This window comes from Aphelocoma coerulescens, chromosome 12 (genome assembly GCF_041296385.1).
Source record: "Aphelocoma coerulescens isolate FSJ_1873_10779 chromosome 12, UR_Acoe_1.0, whole genome shotgun sequence".
In the NCBI taxonomy this organism is placed as follows: Eukaryota; Metazoa; Chordata; class Aves; order Passeriformes; family Corvidae; genus Aphelocoma; species Aphelocoma coerulescens.
The window spans coordinates 13,741,275-13,759,428 of NC_091026.1; the positions used below are offsets into that span (position 1 = coordinate 13,741,275).

Consider the following 18,154-nt stretch of genomic DNA (forward strand, 5'->3'; position numbering starts at 1 on the left):
AGTGCGGGTGGAGGGGAACCACGGGGGACACGGCCACCTATCACCGATCTGTGCCCCCTACCCGCAGCACGCAGCGGGGGATGGCATAATGAGACAAGTAACTTCAAAGAAACACCGCCGGGGTGAGAGCGCGGAACCCGAAATTGCAAACGGCGAATTTCCGCGGCTCGGTAACATACCGTCCCCCAGCCGCACCGCTGCCGGCGGCATCCCCCACAAATACACGCACACAAGCGGCTGGGCGGGAGCGGGAGCGTGCACACGAGCACGAGCGCGCCCCCGCCCCGCCGCCGCTGCCGCTTTAAGGGCGGCGGGGGCGCGCCGCCGGGGCGCCCGGCGCGCCGCCGCCTCTCCTCGCCTCGCCTCGCCTCGCCTCGCCTCGCCTCGCCGCCGCGCCGCGCTCCCTCTCCCTCTCTCTCCCTCGCCCCGCTTTAAAGTCTCCGCCAGGATCCGGGCTCGCCCGCCACTTCCTGTACAGCAGGATGGAGCGCGCCGGGGCCCCGGCTGACCGCCGCCCGCCCGCCCGTGCGCGGAGGCGGCTGTGAGCGCCCCGTTCGCGGCATGCGCGCCCCGCTGCCCGCCTGAGCCGCGCCGCCCCGCGCCCGCCGAGCCGCGCGGGGGGGGTTCCCCGCGCCCCGCCGGCGCTCGTGTCTGTCCTCCCCCTGCCCCGCGCTTGGAGGGGTTTTTCTTCCCCGTAGAGGAGGCGAGCAGGAGCCCCCCGCTTTCTCCCGCAGGAACAGGGGTGCGGGGAGAAACTTATTTTCAACAAGTTTGGTTTTTTTTTTTTTTTTCGTCCACCCCCCCTTTTTTTTCCCTCCCCCTGTGTTTTAATTATTTTAGCCCCCTTCCCCTTTCGATGTGCGGCTTTGGACATGCGGAGGCTACTGCAACCGTGTTGGTGGATCTTTTTCTTGAAAATCACTAGCTCCGTGCTCCATGATGTGGTGTGCTTCCCCGGTGAGTGAGCGCGGCGGATGGGGGGCGGGGGGGGGCTCTCGGTGCCTCCTCCACACGTGTCCGCGACCCCCGTGGGGAGCCGGCGGGGCACCCCGCGAGCGCGGAGGATGCGCCTGGGATCGGGGCGGCCCCGGCGTTGGGTCTCCTCCCGGTCCGCAGCACCCTCCCGGCTGCGGGTAGCGCTGCCCGCGAGTGGGGCCGTGAGCGGAGCAAGGGCTCAGCTCCGCGCTCCCGGCGCGGTGTCCCCTGTCTCCGGTGCATTGCAGCGCCCGGCGGCGTGGGGCGGGCGGAGGGGGATCCTTGTGCGCTGCTCTTGTTTCGTGGGGCTGCCTGGAGCTCCCTTTGTGCTGCGGGACCGCCGCTCGCCGCCCCGAAAGGCAGCGTGACTCCGCGCTCGACCCCGCCAGGCAGCCCCCCGGTCCCCCGCCAGAAAGTTCGCGGTGCGCGGGTGCGTGCCCTCCCCACCCCACTCGTGTCCGCGGTGTGGTCTTGCCGTGCCGCGTGCCGACCTTGGCAGGGCGGGGGTGGGGGAGAAGGGGCCGCGGGGCTGCGCGCCCGCTCCGCACCGGGCTAGATCTGTGCAGCCACCACGGCGCACCCGCAGGAAAGGGGCTCCGCGGGCGGGGGCACTCCGCGACCACCGTGCCGTTCTCCCCCTCTTCGTACCGCACGGCCGGTGCCTGTGTATCGCTTCTCGCCCCACATCGGACCGCAGGGCTCGTGTGTAACGGGGCCGGCTGGGCGCTCGCCCGCCCCGCGCTGGGACCCGCGGCCCACCGCTCCCCCCGGCCCGCGGGAACTCGCGGCGCCCTCGCGGGGCTCGGGCTCCCGCCGCCTCCGCAGTGCCCGGGCCACCCGCCAGGGGCGCTGTGGCGCCGCCGGCGCCCCCGCGGGGCGCGCTCCCGTCCGCCGGCGCGCAGCGCGGGCCCCGCCCCGCGCGCTCCCGGGCCGCGCGCGTGTCCGTCGGGTTCCGCGGCTGGACGGAGCGTGCGGGCAGCGGCCGGGGCGCCCCGAGGGATCGCGGTGTTTACTTTGCCCCGGGCTTCCTCCCTCCCGGCGGGGATGGGGCGGGGGGGTCCTCGGCGGGGCGCCTGCGGTGTGAGGCGCCCGGGGCAGCGCGAGCCCCTCTTCCCAGGGAACTGCGCTCCCCGCGCAACTTCTCCCGTCCTTTCCGTGGGCGCCCGAGGCAACCCTGGTTGTTCGCCGCGTCCAGGTGTGCAACAGCATAAAGAAATAATTAAATTCTGGAGGCTTTTTAGGAACTTCCAGTTACGTTTTCTTTCCCCCCCCCCCCCTCCGTTTTTAATTTTCTTTGTTTTAACTTTTTCTTCCTGAAATACCCTTTTTTTTTTTTTTTCTAACCCCAAATGCAGAGCTAGGCAGATAAACCCATCCTATTCCTTCCAGCAGTTTCTCCCATGGTAAAATGATTTGAAGCAAAAAGAAACTAAGTTGGGGAGAGGGTTAATAGCTCTGCAGCTTTTGACGAAATATTTATCTTCTTTGTATTGATTTGTTCTCAGTTTCAGCCCTCGGAGTGATGCCTTTCGCTCTGGTTCTGATATATATTGTATAGTAATTACATCTAGAAGGCAGAATGCTGCAGGAAAACAAGCCCTGATGTTGGTTTAATACGACAGTATTGTATGACTTGCTGATTTAGATCAGCGATGTTTGAACCAGATAATATTTGCATTATGGTTTTAATATGAAGATGGATGCAAGCAGAGGGTAGTAGGACGCTTGCAGAGTGTTGGTAAACTCTTTAACGCCAGAAGCCATAAAACAGCTGTGTAATACTTAGGACTGTTTCAGGGCTGTTCATCGCTGAAGGTTTGCCTGGAAAGCAAACTATTTTCCAGAAAGGCTTTTATGGCTTTAGTTTTTGCACAGACCTACTATGTTAGACCTCGGTGTCTTGCTTGCTCCCGTGTGCTTTCCTCTGAAGAGCAGCAGTACCTGGTGTGTGTGCAGGCGAGGGGTGGTGAGTGAAACATCCTGATACACGGGGATGCCTCAGACCGATCCCGTACATGAGAGATGCCCGAGGCAGGAAAGCTGCAGGGAGGATCTCTGTGGACTATAATAGGACATCGGTGCTGACAACATCCAATGGCAAATCATTGGAATTTGTGTTGGTGGGGAATCCCGGTCAGATATTAACCATTTAGTACCTACCACAAATGTTTCTGTACCTTTTCACAGGATTTTCTTGAGAGGATTAAAAAAGTAAGGTATTTGTCAGCTTGGTTTTAATTTGCAAACATCTTTCTTCCCTCTTCTTATCTAGCTCCCTTTAAATAGAAGAGAGGTCACTACTTGTTTTCTGCCCTGCAAATCACTTTACTTTGTGAGGAAATACAAAGGCTATTCTTTTGTTTGTTCAGTAACAATAAATGAACCATGTAGAAAATAAGTCTTTGCAGGTGTTGTAATAGGGTATTGCTGTTTAAGTAGGTATTTTTGTTGCTGTTCCTTTGGTTGCAGTAAGAGAAAGGAATCACTGGCAATAAAATGTGTGGGTGAGGTTTTCCTCTTTCTGAACTGTTTAGTCCATTCCTCTGTGGGCTTGTCACTGGTAATTGCATTGATTAATAAATCAAGCCAAGACAAGGTAAGAGAGGTAGTTTCCATGTGGTCTCTTTGCCCATTAATCTAAATTCACAGTACCAAAAATCAGTAAGACATAAATATTAGCATTATAGTGATATCCTTATTATCTGATTTCTCAGTGCTTTGCCGAGAGAGTAAATATCTTCTTGTAAAGGAAAAAGTACACATTAGTGCAGTTCTTAGCTGTTAGTTTGACAATCCTGTTGTCTAAGGAATGACAGTTGCTAGCATTTTCTTAGACTGGGTGCATAAATGAAAGTAATTTTCTTGAGTCTAGATTAGCTCTTTGGTAATGAATCAAATTGTTGCTAACCTGGTAACTGCCTAAATGGGTTTTGGATTTTGAGTCTTTGTAGATCTGAGCTGAGAGTTAATTTTGCATATAACTGTCTTCTGCTTGGAGGAAAAATTATACTGGGAGCTATTCCTTATGAGCTAATCAAATACTACTTCAGATATTTTTAAAGGTGCAGAGAAGACTGGCTTTGTCTAGTAAAGATTTTGCAGAGGAAGGTGCATTGTGCACGTAGAGAAATACGGAATGTACAGGAGAGGGCCCTCCAAGACTTTATTTAGTCCTGTGGCTTTTATGAAGATGACACTTTGTATATTTTAATTATCCCTTATTTTCAGTGCTGTTTTAAAATATGCTCTATGTTACAGGAAGTTGCTAATGGAGTCCTTGCAGATAAAGACAGTCAAGTGAGCCTTCCCACGCTGCAAGAGCTGAGCTTGTGATTTGCTTCTTGTGGGGGAGACTCCAGGGAGAGCTTTGCTATTCCTTAGCAGGTTTGTGGTTAACGGCGCCTGGACCTGGCTTTCAGAAGTCTTTAAGTAGTCACAGGAGCTGTCTGTCCCAGCAGGCAGAGAAAGAGACTTCCTAAAGTTGGGAGGGAAGAAGAGGCATCACAGAAGGAAGGGAATTCAAAAAAAAGAAATGAACACAATTTGAGGGTAACTGGAATTCCCTCAGCCATATTGCAATATCTACAAAGCCTGTGTATCCAGGCTGGGGATGTTGCTGTGCTTGGAAGAACAAGGAGGATTTTTTGCCTATGTGTATGAGTTAGTATTTCTTTTATTGTTCTCTTATCCCCATACCCTCTCTTTTTTTCGTCTAGGAAAGGAGGATGTGTAAGGATTTCTGATCCTGTTCAGAAAAAGGATGTCTTAGTGATGAGCTTCTGTAAGTCAAGCACAGAGATGTTGTGTCCTTCACCCATCCCACCTGCATCCACACTGGAAATCTTTGTGGAACAAATAGATCCTGCTTGGTACCATAAAAATTACTGAAAATCACCTATTGATTTCAGTAGGGTGGTTTCTGGGTCTTTGCAGGGACAAGTGTTGGCTGTACTGTTATCAAGTTCTGTACATTTAATAGTTGGAATTTGTTTCCAATTACAGAAAAGACAGCTAACAGTGAGGACTCTATCCATCTTATAATCAGTGCTCAAGGACTAACATACTTACACTTTTCTGAAATAAATGTTATTAAAGTTGAGTCTAATTTAAATGTTCAAGTTTCATGGTTAAATTAAGGAAATGACTTCAAACTATTAATCTCAACTGTCCTTGGAAAAAAGTGCTAATCATTTGGTTGCTGCTTTTTAGCAGCCAAATGAACCTGTGGCATGGTGTGCTCTGAAGCCTAAGGGTCTAGTAATAACACTATTTTAACTAACATATAACTTTAATCGGAGAAATTATGAAAAAATGAGGCTAATTTCTGTTTGCCCAAGTTATTGTGCTTCCATTTTTAAAGATCAGAGTTGTTCCTGTGTGTTGATGGAATTGTAGTCATTTATTATTATATGCCATGCTACTTTAATTCTAAACAACAATTCTTAAGTATTTTAGGAAGTGGAATCTCATCAGACAAATGCTCTTAAAAATACGTAGTCATCTGAGGATTTAGATATGCACCATATGGGTTAATTTATAGTTTATATATTCCTTCTGGGGACTGCTTGCTGCTTTAGGTATCTAAATATCAAGTTTTCTGTTCTTCGTGAGGTAAGCTCATGTCAATGTTCTCCAGGTCAAGATTGTGGATCTGCATCTTCTTGCACAGGTTGATGGGAACGTAACTTCACAGATTGCCAGACACAGCCCAGTTGCACCAGGGAGTGTCAGTTTTATGAACACGTGCATGAGTTGGAAGCAAAGCGGAGAAGGAAGATGAACATTAATGCAGCCTTTCATCCTAAGCAGAAGAACCTGGGGTGTGGCCAACTGGAGGTGCCCAACTAGAGAATCACTTTTGATGAAAGAAACTAGTTTTCATATTTGTGTGTCAATAAACCTTTGGAGAAAAAAAAAAAGCACAGAAAAATGATCCTTGAGTGCTGTTAATTTTTCCATTACTCAGTATCTTGTGCTGATGATCATATTATCTGTATTGCAGGGTACAGATTACTTGACCCAGGACAAGTCAAATTGGCTTCTTTCTTTCAATGGTGCTAACAGGTCCTCCAGCACTCCAACATGATCTCAGCCCACTTCAGTGAGGACTAGTATCCTCTTGAATGAATCTGGGCTGCACTGGTTGTGTCTCCAAATGCTTGCCTTTCAGTGTATACTCATCTTCTTGAGGCGCAGCTGCCACGACACAGCAGATTCCAGCTTTATGCCTTGAGCTGTCACATATTTGTGGCCTAAGCAGAATCTCTTCCCACCCTGAAAGTGAACAGATGAATTAGGGTGCAGATTGCAAGCACAGCAATGATGCTGCTGAGATACTCCACGGATATTGCTGATCTTGTCTCATTTTTCCTTTCCCCTGATATTACTACTGAGAGGCTGGAGGAAACAGTGGTGGGAATAAACTCACCCCCTTGTCAGGAGGAGGAGTGAAGGCACAGGGCAGTAAGGAAGCTCAGGAGTTCATGCAACCACTGTAAGATGTGTTTTGCTACACTGAATGGCTCACTTTACAGCAATTTGAATTAGTATTCAAGTGAACTGTGGTTAAAGTAAAGTCAGTTAGTGTATGGCCCTTTTTTTAAAAAATGTGGTTTTATTATGCATCTCTAAGTTTGCTTGGGAGTTGAAGTACTAGTGTTCTTAATTATTAAGTCATTTAAATAATGATGAACTATTTTCTGGAACTTAAAACTTGACCACATCATGCACCTGCCAGCAGTACTGGCACATAAAATCTCAATTGATGTGGGTGTTGCAGTTTCTCTATGCATAAATGCTGCAGTGGTGCCTGATAGATGCTTATTCTGTCCAGTGACTGCTTTGAGGGACTTTGCATTCATAGTCTGGGGCCCTTTCTAAAGAAAATCCAGGTGTTTTGAGACTTGATGCTTAGCTTGGGAAAGCTCCTTTGAAAAACACTTTTCTCTGCTTGCAGCAATGTAATGAATGAAACCTTGAGCCCTGAAGAGCTGCAGTGGTATTTAGAAGCAAAATGCAGGATGTTATTTGGTCTTGTGGCAGCTGCTTTGTTCTCTTTTTTTGAATTAAAATGTGCCTGTCTCCCTGACAGAGTGCTGTTAAAGTTCTTCTGTTGGGAGTCAGTTTATTCTGCTGACAGGAAAGGAAGGCTATCTGATAATTTCTTGAAGGCAAAGTGAAGAGTTGTTCAGTTTTCCCACACCTCACTCTTTCCATCTTCTCTTCTTGCAGGAGGCTTTAAGAGATGTAGGAAATGCTATAATACTTGCTTTAACCAAAGCAGTGCCTTGCCCTTTTCTTGTTCCTATAAAAGTATCTGGATTACTGTTTTTTAGTAGTCTGAAGTCTTAGACATGGAGTTCCTTTGAGAGTTTGTCAGGCTGGTTGATGTTGATTGTCCCAGAGTGCAAGGGGACTTCAGTGTGAGACAAGATGAACACTGAATAAGCAGGATATGATGGTAATGTTGTGCCAATACACTGCATAAGTCATTTTTCTACTGCAGAGGTAAATAGAAACAATTCTGTCCTGACCCTTGTTGATGATCCTCAGCTGAAAGCTAATGGCTTTTTTTTGGTCTCTTTACTTTTCTTTGAAACAAGAATGTCCCTGAAGTAACTCCCACTGCTGAGGACCACCCTCTGCCATTGTGTCAGTTTGGTGTGCTTAGAAATGCTTCCCTGTATAATCTTCCCACCCCCTCCCCCCTCTGGATTTTACAAGAATTTGGTTTATATATACTGGAGGTAGTGAAGTTAGTGATACATTTCTCAAAATAAATAGGTTTTTACAAAGAGCTTTCTAGAGCAAGTTTAGTGAAATTTTTTTGGTAGATATTTGTTTATATAAACCTCAGTTCGGTGGCCTCAGCAGGAGGCTTGTGTTCATCCATCCCAACCCCCTGGAAACAATAGAGATACCTAGTTGCTTTCAAATAATTAAGTACAGATCTACATTGCTGTCAAAAGTGAGTTTAAGAATTAAATTTTTGATAGACTTTCACTAGCATTTACATTACTAAGGTGCTTTTAGACTAATGGAGATTATGGTATAGATTTACTGCAGTCAAAGTAGAAATGAGGGACTGTGCAGCATGTCTGTCTCTTAAACACTGCATCCATTCACTAGATAGGCAGAGAGAACCACTTGAATGTCTCTTCTTGTTGGCCTCCATGCTACTTGTAGGTAGTTGATTTATTATTGTTACAGTGCAGTAGCTTGTGTATTTTGTATTTAAATCCATGCTTAAAATACAACTAAAATTTGCCTGTTGACAGCAGTTGCATCATATTTTAATTGGTGAGAATTGCTAATGGAGTGTTCAGGTTCTAAAATTAGTTGTTTACTTTTCCTTCTTTGCCCAAGGGTTTTGCATCAGATTATATAGTTTCTGTATAACTGTTTGTTTTCCAAAGTGACACCTTTGTACAGTTTTAGGTATTTAAGTAAGTGTTAAAAGTTTGTGCTCAGTGACAGCAGTTTCAGAAACTGTGACTTTTAAAATTGTTTCTTACTACATTGTTTATGCATTGAAAAGTGCTCCCCTTCTGTTTACTGTGAATTAATTCATTGTTATATTTGCAAACTGGGGGTGTAAAATGTGCGAGTTCTGTAATTTCTTTTCTTGGTGCAATGACAGGTCCTCAGCTGCTGCACGCTGTCATGGCACAACTGATGCTGCTGTTGCTGTGGCAGCTTTCAGGTGAGGATTTGTCCCATAACCCTCATAATGACATTATTCTGAAACACAACCATGCTTGTTATTGTCAGTATTCCCATAGGGTGGCTTTGTGTCAAAGGGGTGCTGTTTTAATACTGTCTTTATACTTCTTGGAAAGTTTTTCTTTTACTGTGTGGTGAAATGCAAAACCAGCTCTTAGTATGAGTCTGCCTGTGGTGAAGCAGAGGTGTCCAGTCTGTCCATTAAAATTCTGGCTTTCTGGAGGATGCTTTATCATATGTATCAGTCCTTGGAATTGTTGTCAGTTTTCTCTTTGAAATCAATTATTTGTTTGATGCCCATTTTGAAGTTTACTAAACTTCTTTCTATGAATGAAGTAGTTACCAAAATAAACAAGCCACCAAAAAAAAAAGGGGTGCTTGAATTACTGAAGATCAAACTACAAATATACAACTACTTTAATAACTGTCTTTTATCTGTTTCACTTTTCTCTACTACTTTAAAGAGCCCTCTGGTATTTTTTTAAAATGACAGTATTTGCACATAATGATAAAACCAGGTTACAATGTCCTGATTAACCCAGTGACCTGAACCCTACAAGCCCTTTGCCAAGAGATTTTATCCAGTCCTTGAATAATTTTTGTCAGAATCTTTTTTTTTTTTGGCCTTTCTCCAGGTTTCTTTTTCATTTTTTCTTTAGAAAGGTGCATACCAGAACTGAACACTGGTCTTGTTCATATCATGTATGTGCAATGCTATTGCCCTTTCTGTTTGTCCAGGGATTTTCAGTGGCCCATTTTTCTGCCACAGCAAGGAAGCTCATGTTGATTGTTTGCCTAGTATGACTTCTAGATCATTATTGGAGTCAGTGCTGAACAAAATACTCTGCTGCTCAGTGGATGTGGCCTGGATCACCGATTCTTAGGATTTCTAATTTTATTAAAATAAACCCTTTGAATTTAATTCATCTTCTTTCCTTTTTTTTTTTTTTCTTTAAATGTGCCTTGAATGCTGCTATAATGGCAATTTTAGAAATAGAAAGAAAGGCTTAAGCCCTCTGCAGTCTTAGTGTCTCAGATAATTTCTTCTGGTTTCATTTGTTTCCTTTTTAAGCCCAGGAGTTTTTAAGGGAGTAGCAATCAGTGCATCCTCTAACAGTCCAGATGATGTGGAGTTATCTAACGAGGGTAACTCAGGCTTTGACTTCTGTCAGACATTGTACAGTGAAGGTTTCACACAGCTCCTGAACCTGCCTGTGATCTTCTGGCCACAGTTATCACCCTTGTGTGAGGACAGAGCTGTGGATAAGAGATGATCTTCATCAGAAACTTGGAGTAGGTATTACAATTTGGATGTAATCCCAAGGAGGCAGTAGATTTCTTAGGACTGTGGGGGAGGATTTGCCATCCATACCCTCACCCTGTTACTGTTAGTCATGCTGCTGGTTTTGGCAGAAAGTGTTTCTTTTTCTCTGCTGGAAGTTGGTGGGAGGACTGGATATTGAGCTGTTTGCAAGAATTTAGATCTGCTCTGTTACTGTGACCCTATTTCCATTAGGGTGGCATCCCTTGGATGCTTTTAGCTTTTTACCTTGATTGTGTCTGATTAGCATCATATATCAAATGAGGAAAAACCAGTTCCTTCTCCCCCAGCTAATATTATCTGGAAGAGGCTGGGATCTGCAAAGGTAGGTGAGAAAGTGGAGAGATCTTTATGGCTGAAGGAGAGAGGGAGACCTGCTTTCCACATACAGGAGCCTTCACAAAAACCACTAAGACCTGATCTGTACCTACCAGGTAATCTTGGCTTAAGTTCTGGCATGCTGCAAGGATCATAAATCATGCTTGATTGATCCTGATATTCTGGTGTGCTTTGGGCAGGCCCTGGCAGTGCATGCTGTCTGGAGAGCAGAGAGGAGTGACCAGGCAGTCTGCCAGGAAGGTTTTAATTAGCCTTTAATGTGATGGGCTGGATGACCATCACCAAAAGTCCCTTCTGGTGTTGTTCTGTGCTGCACACACTCTTCCTGTGCACCCTGAGCCCCTGCTCTGTGTCTGTGCTGGCTCTGGAGGCTGGAGTCAAGTGGATCAGAGCTGCTGCAGCCTGGGAGAGGGGAGGTGCAGGCTGCTGTGCTGTACAGGGATGGGCAGCATGGTGCTGATTCTGGGACTTGCTAGAGCATGAAGCCTGCGAGTAATGTTAATAGGAATGTATTTCAATTTGTAACCCATTCTTCTGTATCAAGATTGGACTACTTCTATTCTGTTCCATATGTGCATCACTTGGGGAAACATGCTGATAGTACTTAACATTTAATTGCTTCTCTTGATTTTATTTGTAAATTAGAATCTAGAGGATCCGTAAGAAAAAAACCAGTAGGGCTTAATTGGACAACATTTTAGAGTCACTAAAGAAAAGAGAGCATAGCTTTTTGGCTTTTGGAGCTGAGACAAATGCAAACTTACTTATTGATCTGTACATATGATATCATATTTTAACTACTGTCTAAACTGGAGATCATCTCTGTACTAGATTGCTTAAGAATCTGTCTATCTTATCACATCTTGTACTCATTTATAGTTGTTTCTATTTCTGGCTTTGTTGGAGAGACAGCTAGTGTTTCAACCTAAATTAAAATCAATAAGAAGCAATTTCATTTGTTTTTTAACTACTAGAGCAGACTTCTTTTTAGTGAGTCTCTGTTTGTTCAACTAAGTCACTTGGTTCTTTCCATCAAGATAATTGCCAGGCCTCATTAATTCCTAATTTTTGCATATGTAGGAATTGGTTTATTTTCCACTGTACCTAACAAAATGTCAAATATGATTTAAAATAAGCACTTACTTTAAGTCATCACTGAGAAATAAATGCAGTAAAAAATACTTGGCAGTTAGAAGTAGTTTAAAAATATCTTGGGGGCTGCAGTGAATACTGAGATGCTGGAGTCCTGCATTGGCACAGTAGCTCAGGCTTTCCCCAGTACATTTGGGCAGTGTTCTGCAGGGATGACTTCCAGTGGAAAAAGCAGAGTCTGGGTCTCTTTGCTTTCAGTCTTTGGCTTGGATATTTCTGCATTACACCAATTCAGTAAGAAGTTGTTATTGTGTTGTCAGCTGGCTTTTACCCCACAGCCAGCAGATTGCCAGCAATAACAATTAACCAGAATAAAATTCAACATGGAATTCACACTGTAGCAGTGCTGGGCTTCCCAGGTAAGGCAGTGGTGAGCCATAACATAATATTAGAGAAAATACTTGAAGGCAGTGCTCTGATGAAATGTCCAAAAGAGGAAGTGTTGCTGCTCTTGTGAGTTGATCACAGGGTGCAGGAGATCATCCTTAGTGGTTTGCTGGAAAAGTAAATGCCTGTGTTTTTATCAGATGGTTTGTTGGGTTGCTGTTATCTTGCTTAATGCTTCTTGTAATTTAAGAAATGTTGAAGAATTCCTAGAATTCTTAATTCTGAGTACAAGGACCTTTTGCTTGGTCTAAATCTCATTTCCTGTTTGACCTTCCTTTGAAGTGCCTAAGTGTTATGAGATACCTGTTACTCTAATTTCTTGGGTTCATTTTTCTCTCACCTTTTCTTTTCCTTCTGCTTGCTTTGATTCAGATGTGTTTATGAATTAAGGAAGAGGGCAAACCAAGGGCAAAAAAAGGCAGACCTGGCTACCCTGGTAATCAAAGGAAGAGACTGTTCTTTTAACAGCTAAAGTAGTGTTTTGTAGGAACACAACATAATTAGTAACTAGATGACGTGATGAAGAGCACATTTCCTTCACCCTTGGAGGCAGCATAGGAGTTCTGTGTGAATTTCTTGAATTTGGTAACAAAACAGCAAGCCATCTCTTTTTAGCTAATCACTTAAAATCACACAGCAATTCATGTTTGTGTGCCAAGAAACCAGCTGTGTTTAAAAATATATGAGCAAACCTGGGATACAGTGATCCAGGGATGTTAGGTAAAAGTGACTTGTCCACACACTAGTGACACCTATCATGAGTGAATCCCAAGCCATGGTTCAGTGTAAGGAGTAATACATCACAGCACAAACAGATGCTCTGTCAAAAGGGTAATTAATACTTCATGTCAAACACTATCTGCATGTACTGTTTTCCCTATTTCATGCTATTAAGCAGTGTGACCTTTTCTCTTTCAACAATTAGTTTCCAAGGTGAAAACCAACTTAGGAAGAAAATTAACTTTTTTCATTGGCTCTGAGGAGTCTTATAGTTTCACAGTAGTCTTGATTAAGCCTTCATGCTGTACAGTTTTGACTTCTATCTTGATCAATGCCTCTTCATTCCTGTAGTTTGAAATTGCATTCCCCTGTTCACTTCTGTATTTGGGAGACATGATCAGGCATTTTGGGTGCAGAGACAGATGAGGTTTGTAAGATGCACACTATCAATGAGTAACAACTCCAACTTGTCTCATTTGGACCCTATTAGTAACAAGTTCACTTGCTATAAAGCTGAAGATCAGATCATAATTATTAATGTGCCTGGCAGTTATGCTTTCAGTTGAACTGAGGCTATGAGCACTTCATTTATGTAATGAAGGAGTGCTCTTTCTTTGCAAAACCAGGTGTTTCTAAACTATGTACACTGAGTATGAGACATAGGCCTTACAGTTTGATTTTTACAGTCTCTTTGCTTCTGATTTGCCTTTTTGGCCTTTACTTCACAAATAGAAACATCTTGGAGTTTGCTGCTTTCAGTTGTATTCATTGGAAATGATGCTGAAGCGTGTGGGCCTTACTGTAAGTGTTCTTTATTGGTGAGGTGCACATGAAATACATGGCTTTGGTGAACACCATTTCTACTGGCTGGCTGGGGCATGCAATACTGAGAGAAATAAAGGATCAAAGCCAGGGGTAATGTCCTGTCTTGCTCTGGAAAGCTGATGAACTATCCAGTGCTTCCCTTGGTGCCTTTCACTGACTTTTGCTGTGATTGATACAAGCAGCATCAGCAAAAATTGGACCTTTCTGCCTGCCCTTGCTGTCTTCAGACATGTGCTCTGTGACAGGCCTGCTCACCTGTTTGTGTTTTATGATATGACTTTGCTGTCCTGCCTTCCAGAATGACACTGAGTGGTGCAAAGGTGGCTGTGAAGGAGCTAATGCTGTGGGTTTGGATATAGAATAAAAAAGAGCTCCAGAGACCTGTTGGCTGGACTGTAAGAATAATGCAGTGTTAGTGTCTTTAGTATTTGCAGCATTGAAGAATTGTATATTATTCAGAACTATCAATAACTTTAGAGAGGTGCTTTGCTATTCCTTTGTCCTTTCATTCTTGTCTGTCTTCCACTAATGACTTGTTCTGATGGTCACTGGTCTGTGGTTCTTCTGATTGTCTTTGCCTTGTGGGTTCCTGTGTCATTCTCCTTGGCTGCAAAACCAAAATTCAGCATGAGGTGCAGTCTTGCCTTTCTGAGCACTGTGCTGTCCTTGCTCTAGGCATTTGCTTCTCATCTGCAGGAATCCTCCCACTGGGTCTGGGGACTCCTTACTTTGCCCTGTCCCTCTCCGGTGTAGCTGGGCCCTTACACTCAGGCAGTGTTTGCTGTCCAGGGCTTAGGTGGGCTGCAAGGATGAGTTTGGTTCCTGGAATCATGGCTGCAGGTAGTTGTGTCATCCATCCTGCTGGAGCTGATGACCTGGAGCAGTTTTCCAGACACTGGGACCTGATTTCTCAGATATTTCTTGTCTCTGGTAAGGAGGATGCTCTGATCCTCTTGGGTCACTGTCTGGTCTGTTGAGCACTCCTAAGGTCCTAAGTTGCTATGTATTGCTATATATATATATATATTTATGAATACAACTGCTTTTAAATACTGCCATAATAATAATTAAGCTTAGGAATTACATACCTGGATAGGTTTCTTCCATTACTAAAGCAGTTAGTAGGAGGAATAGAACAAATATTCAGCAGATATTGTAGTAGCAGAGTAGAACTGACTTTTCACTGGGGATTCATATTGTGTGTCTGAATCCATGATTAGAGACACCATTGCAAAATCAGTTTGGCTTTGCTTTTTAAGAATAGTCCTGTCCAACCAAGTAATGAGGCTGCTTTATAGGGCAGAAACCTCTTTTGTGGGTGATACTGAAGGGAGATGGCCTTGTGGTTCCTTTGGCTGAAGTGTCTTGCTATTGCTTTTCTATTGGCTTTGAAGCCAGAATTGTAAGTGTCCAAATAAAAACTGGAAGCACCTGTTAATTTTGCACCAGGGTTGAAGTGGTGGAGAAGGGCTACATTACAGGTAGTTGGTTACACAGGACTATTGGTTTTGGTCTTGAAAAAAGTCCCCCTTCAGTCAGTGGAGATTTCTACCTTGAGTGTAATGGTGCAGCATCAGATGAAATCTGACTGGTGAATGATTTATTACAATGTTGACAAGAAAAAACTTATCTACCACAGGCTATGTTGATAGAGGACAATGATACTTCATTGCAGTTTCTTCCCTGAAAAGCTACAGTGGCATTGATGTTTTATAGTTTACATGTTGCTTCATCAGTTTGGGCAGCTTATGTCATGGAGGGGAAATGTGTGGAGATAGCTTGTTCCTTCACTGCTCTTCTTCATTGCAAAAAATGTGTCCATAGGCATTAGTGTTTAAAAACAAGCAATTTGAACAATCATGTTCACAGCCAGATTTCTTCCTTTTCCTGTCTAGGCTCTATTATTTTGCCAACAATGTATTTTCTTTAGTGTTTCAAGAAAAGCAGTAGAAACAGTGGCAACAGAGTCTGTGTAAAATACACATTGCTGTTCTAAAAATCAGTTTAATATGTATTTTAATCTAAACTTCAGCAATATTTTTCTTTGCCACTCCTTCCCCAGTTCCTATCTGTTTAGTGCCATCCCAGGAGTGTTTGTGAGGCCCAGAATTCTCACTGTGGAACATGGGAGAATTCTGCAAGTGATTATAAGGAAATTGCATGGCACAATATGGCAGATCACAGGTGATTTGCTCAAGCATAGAGTTGAAAGGATCTGATGACAGTTTTGAGGAAAAAAGTCTGAACACTACCATGATTCTGAGAGACTTTGTATTGTAGGATCTTAAACAGGATAGTTTCTGGTGTCCTGGTTTGAACCTTACTGTGAAGAAATGCAGGCTTTGAAGAGTGATGGGCTGTGTTGCCCCTGAAGACCTCAGTGTCTCCTGATGTTCTCATATCCCTGAGAAGGGCACCAATGGACTGGGCTGTAGCTATTTTTTGAGATGATAAAGCTGAACAAACCTGCTAAAAATACCTTATTAGGTTGGCTTGTGTGTAACCAGCACTTCTCAGATGACAGTCTACATTTTCATCAGTTCCAGGACGTTGAACCTGGTTGAATTGCTCTAGCTTTAGCTTCTGGGGTTGGATGTGACAGCTACAGAAGAGCTGTATGTGATACTCCATACTTGCAGTGAAGGCCAGTGTAAACACATCACACCTGTGACTGGCAAACTAGACTCCTCTGCTCTCCTTTGACCAAAGTCACTCCTGATTTAGAAGCATTTAAATTTAATTAGACTTGAACTATTTGGACCAGGTTTGTCTCAGTATAATAATAAAACACAGTCTGTCCTGGCTCTTTATGTTCCTGTGTCTTGTGTGATGCTAAAACATGCCAGTAAGGAGACACTAGGGGAAGCATCCAGTTGTGTCCTTGAATTCAGTGACATGGATTGTTTTGGTCAAAGAAACATTGTGAAATTATTTCCTCATTGCATTCTCCCAGCTGAGTGAGGGTGGCTTGAGGGTTTGGTTAATGTGGGTGCTGAAGATGTATGTTTGGATGGGAAGCTCTGAGGAAGTGGCTGTGCTTTCTCCCTCCCAGACTCTGGCTCAGCAGGGTGCTGGCAAAGTATTTGGTGGTGCTTGCTGCACAAGGATGAGCAGTTGTATACCCAGGTCAATGCAGCCCAGGCTGACTGACACAGGAGGGCTTCTCACTCTTGTGGCAAAGGAAGAGGTCAGCTTCTGTGCTGCATCTTTTTGAGCTTAGCTCAGGTAGGTATCAAATGGCCAGACTTCCTCCTGCTTTAATTTGTGTAAAGACAGAGTGAGAGAGCAGTCAGGCCTTCTTGACCTGGGAGTTGTTTGTTTGTGCAGGTGCCAGCCTACCTGATTTCTCTGCTTGGGAAGCAAGACAAGGAGAAGTTTGTGCTGCACAGCAACAGTTTGAACTGAGTGGATCCAAGGTGTTTGGGAGGACTCTGGTATCTTTCTGGGCAATGTTTATCATGCCAGCAGATGTACTTAGGGGTCCCAGTGCCTTGCAATGCTGAGTTATGAGTACATTGCAGTGAAGAAGAGAAGGTGCACAGAAGACTCTCCAGGGAATCTTTTTTTCCTTTAATGGCTTGAATTCCTTTACGATGCACCTGTCTTATCAGACCATGCTACACTTCAGAATAAAGGAGCCTTTCCTCAGTGTTACCCGAGGTTCTCTGACCTAGGGGATGCTACAGCTACACCTTCACTTTTTCAGCTTCTCTAAGGTTGGCTGTAGGATAAATCTGTTTTTTCAAAAACTATGATGAAACTCTGGAGTTTCATAATCATGAAATCAGCATTGATACTGAGCTGGTGGAATTTTTCAAAGAGGACAAATAGCAGTAGTCTTTCCATTTCTCTTTAATCATATAATCTCTTCTGAGAAAGGCTGTGAGCTGGTAAACTGATATGCAGTGGCTGAGACAGATCAAAAGTGATACAGCTGCTAATTACTGATTACTTCCTGAAAAAGCAGTTCTTTTTGGTGTGTAAAATAAACTCTCTCTGTGTGATGGTATTGGGATGCTGTTGATGATGCAATAACCATCCTCACAAGCCTGAGTTTTCATTTTAAAAGGCATCATTGTCTGTTAAATATTTGGGCATTCATACTCCCCCTGGGTTGATCAACTGTTTGAAATGCATTATCTCACAGTGCTGTCACAATTAAAGAATGGCATGCTCAGGTGAAAGGAAGGGTTTGTCTGTTTTGTAGATTGGAGAGATATGCTCAGTGAAAATGAACATCCTCCCAAGGTTAAATTAGCTGTTTTTAAAGCTCCTCCAATTACAATCTTGGATAGAAGGATTTTTTTTTTTTTTTTACATGGATAAGAGTTAGCAGAGAGCAAATGACATAATTGGAGGGGGAGACAGACTTCATATGTGCTTTCTTCTGAAAGAGTGAGAGGGAGAAGACAATGCCAGGGAACTGCCTTCAGATCATAGTCCTTTCTGGTTGCTTTTATTTCAAGCAGTCTTTGCAGATTGGGAAAGAAAGAAAAAAGAATAAATATTTGTGTAAAAATGTCCTGTGACTTCTCCCAGGTGTGCTATGTGGGGCTTGATGCTATCTGTCCTTTTTTGTAAAAAAAAGTGAGTCTCATATTGGGATATATAAATAGGCTGCTTTTGCTTGCATATAGCACAGGAGAATGTCTTAGCTGGTGAGGTGAACTGACATATTCCTTTGTGCACAAGTTATAACAACTTAAATGAAAA

General features: G+C 44.1%; 1 protein-coding gene across 1 annotated transcript in view; it reads left to right on the top strand.

Moving 5' to 3' along the window:
* The first annotated feature begins 374 nt into the window (after positions 1–374).
* Positions 375–18,154, top strand: part of PTPRG (protein tyrosine phosphatase receptor type G) — a 402,469-nt gene continuing 384,689 nt past the window's right edge. Inside the window, exon 1 of the mRNA XM_069028207.1 lies at positions 375–957. Coding sequence (XP_068884308.1) covers positions 873–957 — 85 coding nt within the window. The 5' untranslated portion in view covers positions 375–872. The remainder of the gene's footprint in view (positions 958–18,154) is intronic.